Raw genomic sequence first — 16,077 nt, 5'->3', positions numbered from 1 at the left:
TTCTGATTTTTGTCAGAAACATTTTGTGTCTGCAACAAATGTTTCTCGGTTTGCGCGGCATGGGTACAAAACATTTGTTTTGTGTCCCGCTCGTTTGCCCACGCAAGAAACATCATGAAAAATGTATCCGCAACAATATGTCCTCGTTTGCCACCAGCTTTAGTCCGCTAAAGAAATAAATCGTCGCCTTCTCGAAAAGGAGTGTGGTGAACTATCAATTTTTTTCTCGTATTTTGGATGAGGCAAACAAATGTTTTTTTTTTTTTATAAAATGGACAGATCAATTTCTATGTTTGAAAAATAAATTATCACTGGAAACGTGTACTTTGCCAGTACTTGCAAGATCTCATGAGATCTCGCAAGGGAATCATTAACAAAGGAATTACGTGGTATGCTCCTAAACGAATATGTAACCCCACTTTTCATGATAAGGTAATCAACCACTAGGCAAAGTTTGGTTGAAAATCTTTTTTCAGTTCTATTTCGGGAAAGTGACCTTAATTTGAATTTCCTTTTTCGGAGGTCGCATGTTTCGCGACACTTAATATATTAAATTTTTAATATTTTGGTTACATTTTAAATCTTAAAAAATCGCGAAATGAAATGTCTCAAAATTTCATATTAGAGCAGTTTTCATTTGAGTGTCGAAAACCAAAACCAAAGTAATTACTCTGGCCAATCACAAAGGACACAGACAAGCCAGTGAACCAATCAAAACTCGAAGCAAATACATGAAGCTGGCACGAAGCGCGGGAAAACGAGCGCGAGCGAGTCACGATTGGTTTTGGTTTTACTCCTGATTGGCCGAGAAAGTGGCGCGTAGGGATTTCCACAAGTTGCTCGAGATTTCTCAAAAAGTTGCCCGTAATTTCTCAAAAAGTTGCTCAAAAATTACTCCAAAAATAAAAAAAAGTTGCTTCTGATAATAAAAGTTGCTCGAAAGTTGCTCCAAAAAATCCAAAACGCTGCTTCTAATCAAGTTAACTTCTTTAAATATATGCTAAATTCCCTTTGAGGGTTAGATTTCTAAACAAGAAAAAAAAGATTTCTAAGCAGTTTTATGCAATTTTACAGCAAAAGAAGTATCTCAATAACATATCAAGAGGAAAATTTGTAAAATGATGACGTTATGTTTGCTGAGGAGTTTTTGTAATGTTTTAATGCAGAATGAGCCGAAAGTTGAAACGTCTTCAGACGTTTCTCGAAAATCTTCGTCAAACTTCGTAGATCTTCGGAAACGTTCGTATGGCCTTTGAACAACACACGGGTAATCTTCGGAGATCTTAAGTCTGGAAATTGCTCAAAACGCAACAAGTTGCTCGAGAGGAAAAAAGATGCTCGAAGGGGAAAAAGTTGCTCGAATCTTGAAAAGTTGCCAAAAAGTTGCCGAGCAACTTGTGGAAAGCCCTAGTGGCGCGAGATTTTTAAGCCAATCACTAAGCGTAGTAATTACTAGTATAAATGCAAAACCAAAGCAAACGCAATTTACTTTCGACACTCAAGTGAAAACCGCTCTATATGGTTGGTAGTAATACTAGTAATAAAGTATTTTCCGCTTTTCTCACGACGTAGTCACTTGTGATGTAGAAGATCGCGATATGGTTGGTACTTGGCAACAATTTTAGAGGCGGGAGACTAGCTCGCATGCGAAAAACTAGGTACGAAACCCTTTGTGTGTCTTATATGAAGTGTCACCTGTCGAACGTTGTCCGCTGTACGATTGTATAGGGGCTTCGAAAAAGAAAATGGCGGACGAGGATGGTAAGTTTTACAGCTGATGTGTCTCATTTATTTGAAATGTGAAGTCCAACTTTGCATGATAAGATGCAACATAACGTGTGAGAACTGTAGGAATGTAATGGCCACTTCAAAAGCCTAGCTTTACCTTGATCATGGGTTTATTATCAAGTCATGCAAACTAGACTGAAGATGACTTCGTTCAAGTATTAAAGAGATAAGCTTATTACTTTGCAACAATCGATTTAAAACTGTCATTAGAATTTTACCAAACACTAAACACTCACAAAACACTGAACAGAGTAAAAAAGTAATATCCCAAACACGCTGAACACAATGTATATTTTGATCTGACCATAGTATGGAACGAAGTGACTTGGAACAAAGTGACCACAATTCTAAACTTCTTTGTTGTGTATACTATGCCTCTGTTTAGAAATAGACGCCCAGATATACAGGTTTCAAGACTGTGAAACATCACCAGACTCTTTCTACGATTATTCACCAAGTATACGAGATAATGCTGTTCCACTTATCATTGATAATGGTGAGTTGTTCTTTCCGCGTGATACTTCACATTACAGTTATGTAGTAGTTTCGGCTAAACTACAGAATGCAGGGCCACTTTTGAAGATGGATATATTTGGTGGCTCGTTTGGCACAGCAGTGGCTACCAAGCTAAACAAGCCACTTAATGTACACACCAAATATTACCACTGCCGAGCCAAACAGGCCAGTAAATCTACACACCAAAGACTTTCACTGCCGAGCCAAATGAGCCACTAAATCAATACACTGACGACTTAGCGCCAAATGCAATAAAGCACAATACAACAACCTCTTGTTCTTTTCTATCCACTAGCGACCCAAATGAGCCGCCAGATACACCATCTTCAAAAGTGGCCCTGCATTCTGTAGTTGCTCCGTAAATCCTTACCTTTGACAAGATTTCCATATAAGCCCAACTTAATTATGTATACAGTTAAGGGAGTCTTGCATTGTCCTTCTATGGCTGTTGTTTATGTGTAGGGTGGTGAATGGTCCATGTCTCACAGACTTTTAAGTAAAATTTTATGGGTCTCGCTGTGTCAAAGTTTTTCATGATGTGGTTTTCGTTTGCAAGGCAGTGAAAGTCTCGGGCTCACAGGAAGGGTATTTAGGTCTTAGTCAATATTTTAAATGTTGCTTTACATTTTAACACCCAATACACTCTCATCCTAGTTTTTTTGGTGTCACCTTGGCTGGAAACAAAACTGCATTTAAAAATATGAGATTTAAACAATACATCCACTCTACTCAATTTGTACTGGCCATTAGTTTATGGTTAAGAAAATTGAATGATATACAATACATAAAGGTAAAATCTTTGACCTGGTAATTACTGGTAGTGGAGGTTTTAACATCCGAGCAAAATTTATCTTCTTTTGTTCAATCAATGGAGCTCTTCACAGAGTAGATCACATAAAGCTGGAAAGTGGGGGGGGGGGGGAGAGGGGGGAGAGTAAATTTGTTCATGGAATTCACTCACATATATATGACTCAGATAGCAATTATATATTACTGAATGTCTTTCTGTATTTGTCACAAACCCAGGTGGCCATTGTTGCAGAGCTGGGTGGGCCATTGATAATAAACCAAGATTGACCTTTAGAAACCTTGTAGCCAAGGCAAGGGGAAAGAAGGTAAGGTCACCCACTGCCTACGATATACAGCTAATTCGAGAAAGTTTGTCAAGAAAAAGCACACGACAGGTCCAAAAGGTAGTATGGGTAGAAGTAGAAAAAAAAAAATTAATGGGGCGGCCCAAAAAAAACCGTTTTTTTGGGGAGAAAGGGAAAAAAAAAAAAAAAAAAAAAAAAAATAAAAAGGAAAAAAAAAAAATTTTTTTATTTGGGAAAACCAAAGAAAAACCAAAAAAAAAAAATAAAAAAAAAAAACAAAAAATTTTGCCAAAGGAACGCGCCCGTAAAGCTACTGGAAGAGCTGAATACTAATAAGAGGGCGACATGACAAACGCGAATTTGCACGTTTTCTTTTTCTCTTCAGACATGTGGAAACAAGGGGCATGTACTAAAACCCGAAACAACGAAATGAAACCACCGAAATGAAACCACCGAAACGAGCGAAACCACCGAGACGAACGAAACAAAACTGCCGAAACAACCGAAACGAGTGAAACTAAACGAAATCACCGAAACAAGTAAAAGCCATTACAATTATTGGAGCTAACCGTAAACAGGCTAACGGAAGTGCATAGTAGGCTAACCGGAGTGTGTAGTAGGCTAACTGAAGTGCATAGTAGGCTAACCGGAATATATAGTACAGTGAGTAGCAGAAATCTTGAAGTTTTACTTATTTCGGTGATTTTGTTTCGTTTTGCTCGTTTCCGTTGTTTCGGCGGTTTCGTTTTGGCGGTTTCGGTCGTTTCATTTTGGTGGTTTCGTTTCGTTGTTTCGGGTTTTAGTACATGCCGAAACAAGGTACTTATAGCCACGCTGAATTTTAGAAGAATTTTCAAAACTCAAAAGTATGCGACAGTAAAGTAAAGCTACAGAAAAAGGCCTCCTGAGCGGAAAAACAAAATCTTCATGTGCAAAAATACAAAATTGTACATTTTCTCTAGGCCAATATGCAAAATTCAACTTAATACCCAGACCACCTTTCGGTCTCGTTGCATGCACTCAAGATTGTGCTTTTTTTCCGACAACCTTTCTCGAATTAGCTGTATACAAGCTGTCTTCATCTTGGTCATCATAAAATGTTTCTTACTGTGACAAGTATAAGATATATAAACAGTTACTTTACAACTTGGGCTAACATTCCAGGCACTTAATTTCATAGGAGGGCGATTCTTCAGGAACTGGTTACTCTGTTGGGAATGATATTGGGAATCTTGAGATGGTCAGATGGGCCTTGAGGACTCAGTTTGACAGAGATGTGGTAACACACTATGAGTGCCAGGTATAACATTTTTCAGAAAATGAATTTACACTTTATGCTTCATGTACAGTGAATTCCAAATTTCTTGAACCTCCGAGGGAAACACAATTTGGTTTGAGAAATCAGGGTGTTTAAGAAATCGGGGTTGGAAATTGCAGTGTTTGGCTGAGTGAAGCAAATCCAAGAGAAATTTATCATAATGGCTTTTGGTTGGAGTTGGGGAGGCTTGGGAAATTGACTGTGGGAGAAGTTATGGTTCCACTGTTTTCATTTTTCTTCTGAAGCTTCATTTGCACACATACATGCATGTGTTTTTTCCTTTTCTTAATTCAAAAAATGTACCAGTACCTGTTTTGTAGTCCATAGAGCAAGTTCTACTTGTATATAATAGTGAATATGAACTTAGCTGCATTATACATGTAGCAGTTGTTTGTTTTAGCTGTGTATAAGTCAGTGAAACCCCTTTTGGAACAAATAATAAATATTTACCCTTAGTTAGTATTTGAGAGAATGACTGTTTATTGCAAGCATTCAAGACATGCATTGTTACAAAAAAGTATTCTAATTAAATAGAGTATAAATCTCATTATATACAGCTGTACTCAGTAACATACTGTACATGTATTTGCATTTCAGTAATATAAAAATATTAACCAGTTTTTACTGTCAGTGATATTTACATATTTTCATTTGTACTGTCAACAAACAGGAGCAAGTGTTTGATCACATCTTCAGTCATCTTGGAATCAACACGCCAGGAAGTGTCAATCATCCTATTGTTCTGACAGAACCTGTTTGTAATCCAAACTACTGTCGACAATGTAAGTACTGGGTCACTGTATAAAAGAGTATTAATATTTATATGCACCCATCCCTCGTCTGCAGTGAATGGACACTTGGGATTTCCATTGCCTTTGTCATTATTTGTCCTTTTTTTCTGTGTGTGGCAAAGAATTGGGTTGCGCACCCTCCATTTCCAGGCTGATCTTCATCTATCTTCTGTTGCTGGCTTCTGTTTAGGATTTTAGTCCTCCCACCTTGAGTTCCCTTTCGACAGTCCTCCTCCAAGTTTTCTGCAGTCGACCCTGTTTCCTCTTGCCTTCTGGTACCCATGTGAGAGCTGTGTTTGGATCACTGTATAAAACAGACTAGAATACAGTTAGTAGTGTAGATTACGCATTTTGTGTAAATTGATTGATTTATCTGTTTTATTATTTCAGCCATGTCTGAGTTATTGTTTGAATGTTACAATGTTCCAAGTATAGCATATGGTATTGATAGTCTGTTTAGTCTTTATCACAACTTCCCAAACGCAGGTGAGTAGCAACATGTAGAAAGTAGTTTACAGGGCTTGAACAAAACGTCATCCAGTCATCTAGTAGATTTCCCTGCTGGGTAAGTAACTTTTCATGATCCCTTGCCCAACAGGCAAGGACATAGCCCAGGGGGGTACTCAGACTTGTTAATGACGGGGATGATCGAATGAAGGCAAAACTCAGGACCCAAAAAAATCCCTAAGTCTTCTGACATTACCCAAAAAAATCCTTAGACCAAAAATAACCCCCCAAAAAAATCTCTTGTCAAATTACCCCTAAATTGCCAGGAGGGGCAATAATGCTGAGTTTGATAACTCATCATACCATAAATACGCTAAGGCAGCACCAAGGCACTTTAGTTCATTTTTAATACCCACAAAAAAACCCCTATTTGAATCAAGTCACCCAAAAAAATACTTGCCAAATCTTCCAACCCAAAAAAATCCCGGAATCGAAAATTTCAAACCCAAAAAAATCCTTCGATAATCCCCGTCATTTACAAGCCGGAGTACCCCCCCAGGGGGACATAGCAAGTTGCCTGCAAACTAAATCATACCGAAACGTAAACTTAGACAAGCATGCACCTGCCCTGGGCAAGCAAAATTAGAGAGCTGCTTGTCTGAAGGGCAAGCTGGAATTCAAAATTATTCAAGCCCTAGTTAGGAATGTTATGTTTAATTTCTGTCAATTTTTTTTACCATGATATTTAAAGTTCAAAGCATCAATTCAGGTGTACTTTATGTGCAGAGACTAACAAGAGTTAGAAACGTTTTTCTCAGCAATCAAATAATTCTGGAAAAAAAAAATCATTGCTTTTTGCACAAACCAAGGAAGTGTTGTAAAATGTAGACACAGGAAACCCATATCTTGAAAAATCTGTTAGTGATGAAACTCAAATTTCCTTGAGATTAATGTGTTTAAATTATTTTTAGAATTAATATTTTAATATATCATTGCAGATAAAACCACATCATTGGTAGTGTCATCTGGGTGTCAAGTCAGTCATGTTCTTCCAGTGGTCAATGGAAAACTGGATGCCAGCAACTGTAAGAGGTTTGTAGCAGTCTGCAATACAAACATGTAGTTTTCTTCTCAAGGATGCTTATTACCGGTATGGGCCAGAGTACTGGGTTTTAATTCTATTATTCCTTTATTCCCTTATTGGCTGATCAATGGGAGGCAAGGTTAATATTTAGGGCTTTAAAAAAAGTTTTGTCCAGTCGTTCGGGAGAAGTAGTTTTTCCTGTCAGATAAGGAGGGGTATAGATTAAAGCTGGGAGCCAGGTGAAATACCCACCTATTGCGCCAATTTTGCCCCTTTTAAAGGCTGGGATATGGGCAAAGTGGGTAGGTTTCAGAGCCCTTTTCATTTCCACCAGTTTCAAACTTTAAATACATCTTTCCTTGTGAAGTAACTTTCATGTTCAATTGCCTGATGCACATGAATTTCTCTTGTAAATTGCTGGGGAAAATGTTTTCACAAAGAGGTCAAGGAAGAAAAGAAGAAACAAGGAGCCAGACCTATTTGGTTTTAAGCTTAGTTTAATCAAGTTTACTATTTGCATTAATTTTGTTTATTTTAACTACTGGTATATCTTTTATCATACAGGATAAACCTGGGCGGGGCTCATGCGACATGGTACATGCAGAGACTGTTACAGTTAAAACACCCTCACCATGCCACACAGATTACACTCTCAAGAGCACAGGTGATTACATGTATGCCAGTTGGGATTCACTTACAGCCAAGAAGAATTAAGCAGAGCTTGACAATGAAACTTTGTTGTTAAATACTGTGGTTACTGCTGGCATTCTGCTTCATTCTGTTTCATCAAAGTTATGTGAAACTGTCAGCAGAAATCCTCAGTGAAATTTTGCTAATTCTTTTTATGCCATGCTGTGCCACATTACTCCACACCATGTTATTCCATACTCTTCTGCACCATACCACTCCATCTATGCTACATTTGTATGTTGTATGCTTTGGAAAATGGATTCAAGTGTTGGCCTATGCTTGAGCTCAGTGCTTCAAGTTGTGCATGTTCAGAGACTGATAAAATGTTTGTTTGTTGTCCTTGTACAGGAGTTAGTTCATGGTCACACCTCCATGGCAACAGATTATTCCAAGGAACTTGACGAGTGGGCGTCATCTGATTATTATGATAGGCAGGTGCATAAAATTCAGCTGCCATACGCTCAGGTAGGATAAACTACATGTAATAAATCCCTTATCCACCACCCCCAGCCGCCAGCGCTAACTAAATCAGCTCAGTTAAACTCATTGCTTTCTACACAATTTGAGGAAGTGTAGGAGGATTGAGACACAGGAAACCCAAATCTTGAAAAATCTGTTGGTGACGAAACTCCAATTTCCTTGAGGTATATGTAAAGTTGTACACAGGCATATCACCTATCACCAGAGAAAAGGAAACCTTTGAGGGTTTGAAACTTTGAAGACCAGCCCAGCATTAAGTTATCTTACACTGCATATGATACATTTCTGTTCTCCTATTTTATGTTTTTTCTGTATTTGTGCATTAAAATCAGTCAAGGCACATCTTTTCCCCTTTCAATATCCCCCTTAAATTGTAATTGGTAGTAGAGCGGTTTTCTCTTGAGTGTCGAAAATAATTTGCGTTTGCTTTGGTTTTGCGCTCACTACGCTTAGTGATTGGTTTAAAAATTTTGCGCCACTTTCTCGGCCAATCAGGATTAAAACCAAAACCAATCGTGACTCGCTCGCGCACGTTTTCCCACGATTCGTTGACAGCTACATGTATTTGCTTTGAGTTTTGATTGGTTCACTGGATTGTCTGTGTCCTTTGTGATTGGCCAGAGTAATTACTTTGGTTTTGGTTTTACGACACTCAAATGAAAACTGCTCTAAGAGCAAAGAGAATCTTGAATCACTGTTTCTCAACTGGCACACGGCAGTCTGCCAAGATGGAGGGATAGTAAGAAACACAGTAGATGCTGCAGGTAATTGAAAGAAGTTTCACAGCACTGTCGCTAAATGTTTGTCACTTGTTTGTTTAACAGGTTCAAGCACCTCAAAGCAGTGGCCCCAAGAATGAGGAAAAGGAGAAGCTGAGGAGGCAGAAACAAGGAAGGAGGCTGCAAGAAATAAATGCCAGAAGAAGAGAAGAAAAGGTGTGACTTTTTCTGATTCTCATACCGTATTTATTCGATAAAGCGCCCTGGGCGCTTATTAAATTTTTGGACCATGATAGTGGGCGCTTATTCGGGGTGGGCGCTTATTAAATTTTCACGATTTTCAGCAAATAGTAATTTTGTAACAAGACAATAAAAAATAACACAACATAAAATACTGTTTAATTCTAAGAAAAACTCGGTCATGGGGAAGTCTTCTTAAATGTACTTAGTCAATTTCAAAAATCAATACTCCTCTTACAAGTGCACTTAACCTTTTTTGTGGGGTGGGGGTGAGCGCTTATTCGAGGCTGGGCGCTTATTAAACTTTTCCTTCCTTCAAGGTGGGCGCTTATTCGAGATGGGCGCTTATTCAAGGTTGGGCGCTAAATCGAATAAATAAACATGTTTGTAAAACTATGGCTTATCAAACTAATTCCAATATGAATGTTATTGATGTATTATTATCCTTGTTTATCTCAGCTTGCAGAAGAAGAAGACAGGCTACAGGATCTGATGAACATTCAGGGATTGGAACTTGAAGACAGTGAAGAATTCCGGGTACATACTGAAAGTAGATGATGATGATGATAATGATGATGATGATAATAAGTTTATTAACGTGTTAATTGGGGACACCTACCTAAAAAGAGTAACAGAGTAACAAACAAAGAATTTTTTTAAAAAATTGGTCTCTTATTTAAAATTAAAAAGATGAAGGTTCCAATTTTAAGATCCATAACGTGACTCTTTTATGGCTGAGAATGGTTTGTACAAATAACAAATACAGTTCCCAAAATTAACAAACTTAAAATAGACATAACTTTGGTCATGATTGTTCACAATGAAGCCGGAGAGGGAAAGCTTTGCAGCCATTTTTGCATGTGAAAGAACGGAGTTAAATTTTATGGGTGTGAATTTCATTCACGTGTTCATTTGTGGATGTGCGTGGTTGTACATGTAGTCAAGAATTCTAAAACTGATTTGTTCCTTTACAGAAAGCGTTCACTGCAGCAGGCTTCCAGAGTCCTGAGGTAAATTCTGCATCTCTGTCTCCCCCGTCTCTCCTTCTGTCTGTCTGTCTCACGTGCTTGTCTACCCGCCTTCTTGCTTGACTATTCGTCCGTCCGTCCGTCCGCCCGTCCGTCTGCTAAGCTGAAGTTTTCTTTCCTAACGTTGTTACGTTTGTATAAATTTGTTTTCTTTTGAGTCATCAGTTAATTTGCTAATTCACTTTCACTGTTAGGCACTACAAGCTGCAATAAAGAATCTTGCATCTTCAATCAAAAAACGAAAGGACAAGATTGTGGCGATGCAGACAGCTTTGGAATTAGACTCTGAGGTAATGACGTCAATTTAACTGGCGTTATAAACGAAATTCTACCTTATCCTAGTCAACGTATTTGTGAGGCAGGCATCAACTATAAAATTAAATAAATTGTAAAGATAATGACATCGATATCTTTTGTACTTCCTCATATCGTTAGGTCAAGGAGAAAGACGAAATCATTGATGTTGTATCGGAGCCGCCGGTTGAGAGCAAGAAGAGACAGCGGACTCCCAAAGGAGCGGCGGCGGCGGAAGAGAAAAGTGGGAAGAGATTAAAGGAAGAGAAGAAACAAGAGATGCAACAGAAAAGTCAGGAAGACGCACAGAGAGAGGAAACGTTTAAAACATGGCTGACGGGTTTGCACAAGAGGAGAAAGGTACGTTTGTGAATTACAGATAGTTTGATCAGTTGTTCATCCATGGCACTCGAAATTTTCGGTTCGCCGACTTGAGAGGGCGCCTAGAGAGGTATGCTGTTATGACTGGAGAATCTGATAGACTGTTTTTCTGGTGCAGTCAACTCTCTCTTAACGAACACCTCTATAAGTCCCGTCCCTGCCGTTTTCAGTCATTTTACTGTAACTTAACTCCTTAAAAGATTACACCTCTCTGAGACGGACAGTTGGAGCCAGTCGGTCCCGGCGGTATCCGTCTTAGAGTTGACTGTACTAACCTTTGTGGACAGAGAATATACTACTTTGTTGATGCTAGAGTGTAAGAATTACGACAGAACAGCATGAGAAGATCTTGTGAATCCTTCTGCGTCAATCTACACGAGGTTGCTAAGCAACATGACGAATGCTGATGACGACAAGCTCACGTGACAACTTTCGGAGTGCTTGTTTTTGATTGAATAAAAAAATTGGGCACTAACGAGGATTTCTGAAAACCGAACTTGTATCGTTGACAATTTCTTTCTAAATAACGTGCATTATTGTTATGTTGACTTGCATTATTGTTGTGTTTTGTTAGGAGATAATTGACGCTCGTCAACAGCGCGTTCAACGAAGAGAAGAATTAGCGAGCAGACGCAGCCATGCATCCCTTGAGAGGATGAGGATTCTATCGCAGCTGGCGTATGATCCGAACGGTATTTTTTGCTTTTTATTTTAAAATTTAAGTTTCTATAACATAAACAGTCAATAGGCAAAGTTTGACAAAAATATCAGTGCAGGTTCTATTTCTGTTGAATGACCTTAAAAATACAACCGACTTGACTGACGTGAAGATACTGGCAATCACTTGACGTCGGAGAAGGTCTTGATTGCGGTTTTCTCTAAGTCAGGGACTATTTCAGCAACTTTGTGGTTAATTAAGTGTTTTTCGTTACAGTTCGTGACGATGGTACGACAAGAAGTTCACATAAGAAACCAAAAGAAGATACGTTTGGACAAAACGACGATGATTGGATGGTGTATAGATCCATTGTGAGTAATAAGTACATTTAGCCGTGTGCTTTGTAAGGAACAGCCAATGTGAGCGCTAACAAGCCGTTCAGTGGTATTCCTTTGTTTACACGTCTTGTGTTAAGCAAGGCGCCCAAAAGTGTGACCACTTTTAATTTATTCACATTCTTTCGTGCAGATTTAATCCAATCAGAAGTCAACTGCAAGCTATCCACGGCTTTTGATTGGATTAAATCTGCACGAAAGAATGTGAATAAATTAAAAGTGGTCACACTTTTGGGCGCCTTGCTGTAACTGAAAAATAAAGAAAGCTAGTGTAAAACCAGCGGCAATTTTTTTATCATAGCAACTTAAAGATGAATTCATTTTCAAACTAGCCTTCATATGCATTCTAGCTACTTAAGTAAAGCGTTAGAATTGTGTGCGGACTAATTTAATATTCTAAGAGTCGTAGTCCAGTCAACTCTCTCTTAACAGATACCTTCATAAGACGGACACCTGGTTTTGGTCTCGTTTCTGCCTTTTTCATTTATTTTACTGTAACTAAACTCCCTATAAGACGGACACTCCACTAAGACGCACAGTTGAAGGTGGTACCAAAAAAACCAGATGGTGTCAGTTTTAGAGCGAGTTGACCGTACACAATTCTAACGTTTTACATAGCTAAAATTATTCATCTTTAAGTTGCTATGATGAAATAAAAGTATTATTTTCTTGCTGTTGCTTTTTACATTAGAACAGTTTTCAATTGAGTGTTGTAAAACCAAAACCAAAGTAATCACTCTGGCCAATCACAAAGGACACAGACAACCCAGTAAACCAATCAAAACTCCAAGCAAATACATGTAGCCGGCACGAAGCGCGGGAAAACGTGCGCGAGCGAGTCACGATTGGTTTTGGTTTTACTTCTGATTGGCTGAGAAAATGGCACGAGAGTTTTAAACCAATCACTGAGTGAAGTAATGCAAAACCAATGCAAACGCGAATTACTTTCGACACTCAAGTGAAAACCGCTCTAACGAGCCCAAGGAATTGTACACCCGTACCGGCACCCCTCCCCTGAACAAACATGCTGCAATGACGAGGGCAGCGAAGATGGCAACAGCACTGACAAAGATTGTAATGAAACTTGTCCTCTTTGTTGTAGAATAAAGATGCAGGCGACTCCGATAGCGAAAAGGAACAGGAGGAACTCAACGAGTTAGAAAACTTGCTGAAAAAACACGATCCCGACTTTTCAAAGTAAGCTCAGTTTTTGTCAAATTCCCGTTACTTTTCCTTTGTCTGACAAGGCTTTGCTTGAACATTTATGATTCAAAACAGTCCTTGACAAGGCACAAGTTTGGCTTTTCTTGTGTAAATTTCCATTTGTACTTGAGGCTTTTTCGCTCGCCTTCCATCTTCCAGTTCAGAAACCCGGGGGGGGGGGGGGGTACCCAAAAAAGTTTTGTTCGGGGAGGCCCCGCCCCTAGCTCTTACGCCTTTCCCTTTTATATACCTTATTGTTACTAATTTTCGCGGGACTTAATTTTCGCGATTTTCAAAAAATCGCGAAATTTAAGACCCGCCAAAATTTATTTCCAACTTTTTCTATTGTATTTTTTATGTTAATTACGTATTTTCGGTCAAATCGCGAAAATTAAGTCCCGCGAAATATGCCCGTTCCATTTTCGCGAAAAAAAGTTCCCGCGAAAATAAGTAACAATAAGGTACCATTTTGCCAGAAATTGTACCCCTTTCGTATACCTTGTAATGAAAAAAGGTACCCCTTTGATGTACCTGAAAGTCATCGTATAGACTTAAAACCTGACGTTTTCTTGTCATTTTCAAGTAGCGCTTAATAAATTGAAATAATACAGCCATAAATTGCATCTGTTCGAAATATTTTAATTACAGGCCCTTTCAAAAAACCTTAAGGACAGATTTCCATACCCTTTCGTATACCTAAACTTGTAAAATCCCTACCCTTTTATATACCTGCAGCCTGAAAAAAGGTACCCTTTTCAGGCGGAGCTTCCCCATATAGGCCATTATAGGGAGTATCCCCCTCCCCCCGGGTTCAGAAAACAGCTCAGGCAAACCAAGGCATGTATAACAATCCGACAAACATTCTTTCCTTCATTAATCTTCCACCATCCCCCCAAAAAACAGGAACGAGAAATTAGCTTGATTCATGTTCCAACCGTTACTTTTCATGTTGCTTTGAAGGCGTTTTGGAGGTAAACCAGAAACTGCTGTTGACTGGGCGGAGTATTATCAACTGCATCTTGGTGTAGAAAGAATAAGGTGAGGCAGACAGACAGTCATTTTAGCACACAAGACAGGCGTTTTGTTGGTAAACCAAAAACTAGATTGGGCGCTGTATTGATTCCGAGTCACTATCGAACGTAATCCTGTTTTAGTTTACTTTTGTTTCCTGAGCTCTCTCAGTGCTTAACGAAAGTCTTGCAACATAAGCGAAGCAATCAATATAAACACGGTTTTCCCCACCAATCAGAAGCACCGGCGGACGCGCGCTGGCGCGTTTTCCCGCGATTTTCACTTGCTGTGCTTTTTGCGTCGTGTGGTGTTTAATCTGTTTTGATTGGTCAGATGCGGTCACTGTAGTTTGGTGTTAGGACACTCGTTTAATTTAGCTAATAAATAAAATACGACAGTATGAAGAATCCTCTTTGGAACGTTATGTTATAATTTCTTGTTTAGTCTTCTGAAACAGTGTTCGTGTTTTCAGAGTCCCCGAGATAGTATATCAGCCAGCCATGCTGGGCATTGAACAAGCAGGGATTGTAGAGACAATTGATTTTATACTGAACCATTACTCGGCGGGTTTACAAACAGCATTAGTACAGGTACGAATCGAGGTCTGCTTTTATTAAAGTTACATCGTATTATTCTGAAGTTATTGAAACGTCATTTAGTTGATCTTCATTGTCAAAAGGTTTTTTTTCTTTTTTCCTTCTTTTAGAATGTATTTGTAACTGGAGGAAATACGAAGTTTTCAAACTTTCAAGAGCGTCTGGAAAGAGAACTCCTTGCTATACGACCATTCCAATCAACATTTAAAGTTTATAAAGCAGGTAAACCACCCAGTATACTCTGGTTACCCAGCCTGATCTTTTTCTCGACCTTAGACGTGTGTTTACTCTTCCTTGGCAATTTTCTGTACGAATTTGTGTTTACTTTGAACTTCAGTTCGTTTCCGTGACATCACCGTTGCGAAGGCCACCACACGTCCCGAACCAATAGCCCACGTTCGATATATCAAAATTCGAACATGTCTCCGAGGCTTTCCGGTTAAAAATGCAAATTTTTGAATATTTCTCTATCTGTTGATTCCCACAAGAGACTTGATACAAAAAAAACCCCTAGTATAGAAGTTTGGGCAGAAAGCCTCGGTGCCATGTTTGAACTGAGCAGTCCTTCGGCTGCCATAAAGGTTCTCTTCTTTCCATCGAAAAAGAAGTTATAATGACGTTTTCAAAAACTTTGCACGTGATTTGTCTAGTACATCAAAACACGAGGGGAGCACCTTGCCCGTTTTCCTGCTATATGCCATAATGTGTGACACATTGGAGGCTTTACGAGCAAACTAATCGAGCCCCGAGAATTTAAGAGAGGTTACCCCACACTGGGCTTAAAGTCATTAGAGGAAACCGCATTTAAGTTCCGTTGTACATGTAGCTTCTTGTGTACAGGGAACACCAATTTAATTTTCTACTGTGTATTCTTTTCCCTACAGCTAACCCTGTGCTTGATGCTTGGAATGGAGCTCGTAAGTGGGCGAGGTCATTAAACAGTCTACTGGCAGTTAGTGTCACCAGGGAGGAGTACGACGAAAAAGGAGGCGAATATCTTAAGGAACACTTCGCTTCAAATCGCTACGTACCCACCCCTCTCCAGTCGTAAAGAATTGTCACAGACAATAGCAGCTGAATATTCTTTTAATACAGTAATTTATTACCAATATTTTTTCTTCCATTTATGCATAGCAAGCTTTCAGTTCCTCTTATTTCTGTGTCAGTCGCCGGACTGCTCTCTCCACGGTATCTTAACGCTCCTTTACTCAAGAGATTTGTACAATGTTTTGATTTCAGTCAAAGGCGATTTCACGACATATTTCGCCGTTAGATTACTTAGGCGAAATCTTGCCTAAATTTGTCAATTCAAGTCAGCAAAAATCTCTGGTATAAACAGAACTT

At 39.0% G+C, this 16,077-nt stretch overlaps 1 protein-coding gene across 1 annotated transcript; it reads left to right on the top strand.

Moving 5' to 3' along the window:
• Window positions 1–1,724: 1,724 nt before the first annotated feature.
• On the top strand, window positions 1,725–16,048 carry LOC144667398 (actin-related protein 5-like). The gene is made up of 21 exons (XM_078528796.1): window positions 1,725–1,761; window positions 2,174–2,284; window positions 3,331–3,419; window positions 4,579–4,698; window positions 5,387–5,498; window positions 5,898–5,993; window positions 6,953–7,046; window positions 7,603–7,702; window positions 8,077–8,193; window positions 9,033–9,143; window positions 9,627–9,704; window positions 10,142–10,177; window positions 10,390–10,485; window positions 10,631–10,849; window positions 11,445–11,562; window positions 11,805–11,899; window positions 13,026–13,120; window positions 14,087–14,164; window positions 14,610–14,727; window positions 14,844–14,955; window positions 15,618–16,048. Exons 1-21 carry the CDS (start codon window positions 1,746–1,748, stop codon window positions 15,782–15,784), a joined length of 2,178 nt encoding a protein of 725 aa, XP_078384922.1. The 5' UTR covers window positions 1,725–1,745; the 3' UTR covers window positions 15,785–16,048.
• The last annotated feature ends 29 nt before the right edge of the window (window positions 16,049–16,077 follow it).

Source organism: Oculina patagonica, chromosome 1 (genome assembly GCF_052425735.1).
Source record: "Oculina patagonica isolate OP01 chromosome 1, crgOcupat, whole genome shotgun sequence".
Classification (NCBI taxonomy): Eukaryota; Metazoa; Cnidaria; class Anthozoa; order Scleractinia; family Oculinidae; genus Oculina; species Oculina patagonica.
The sequence above is the reverse complement of the archived record's forward strand: the minus strand, read 5'-3'. Positions and strand labels throughout refer to the sequence as shown.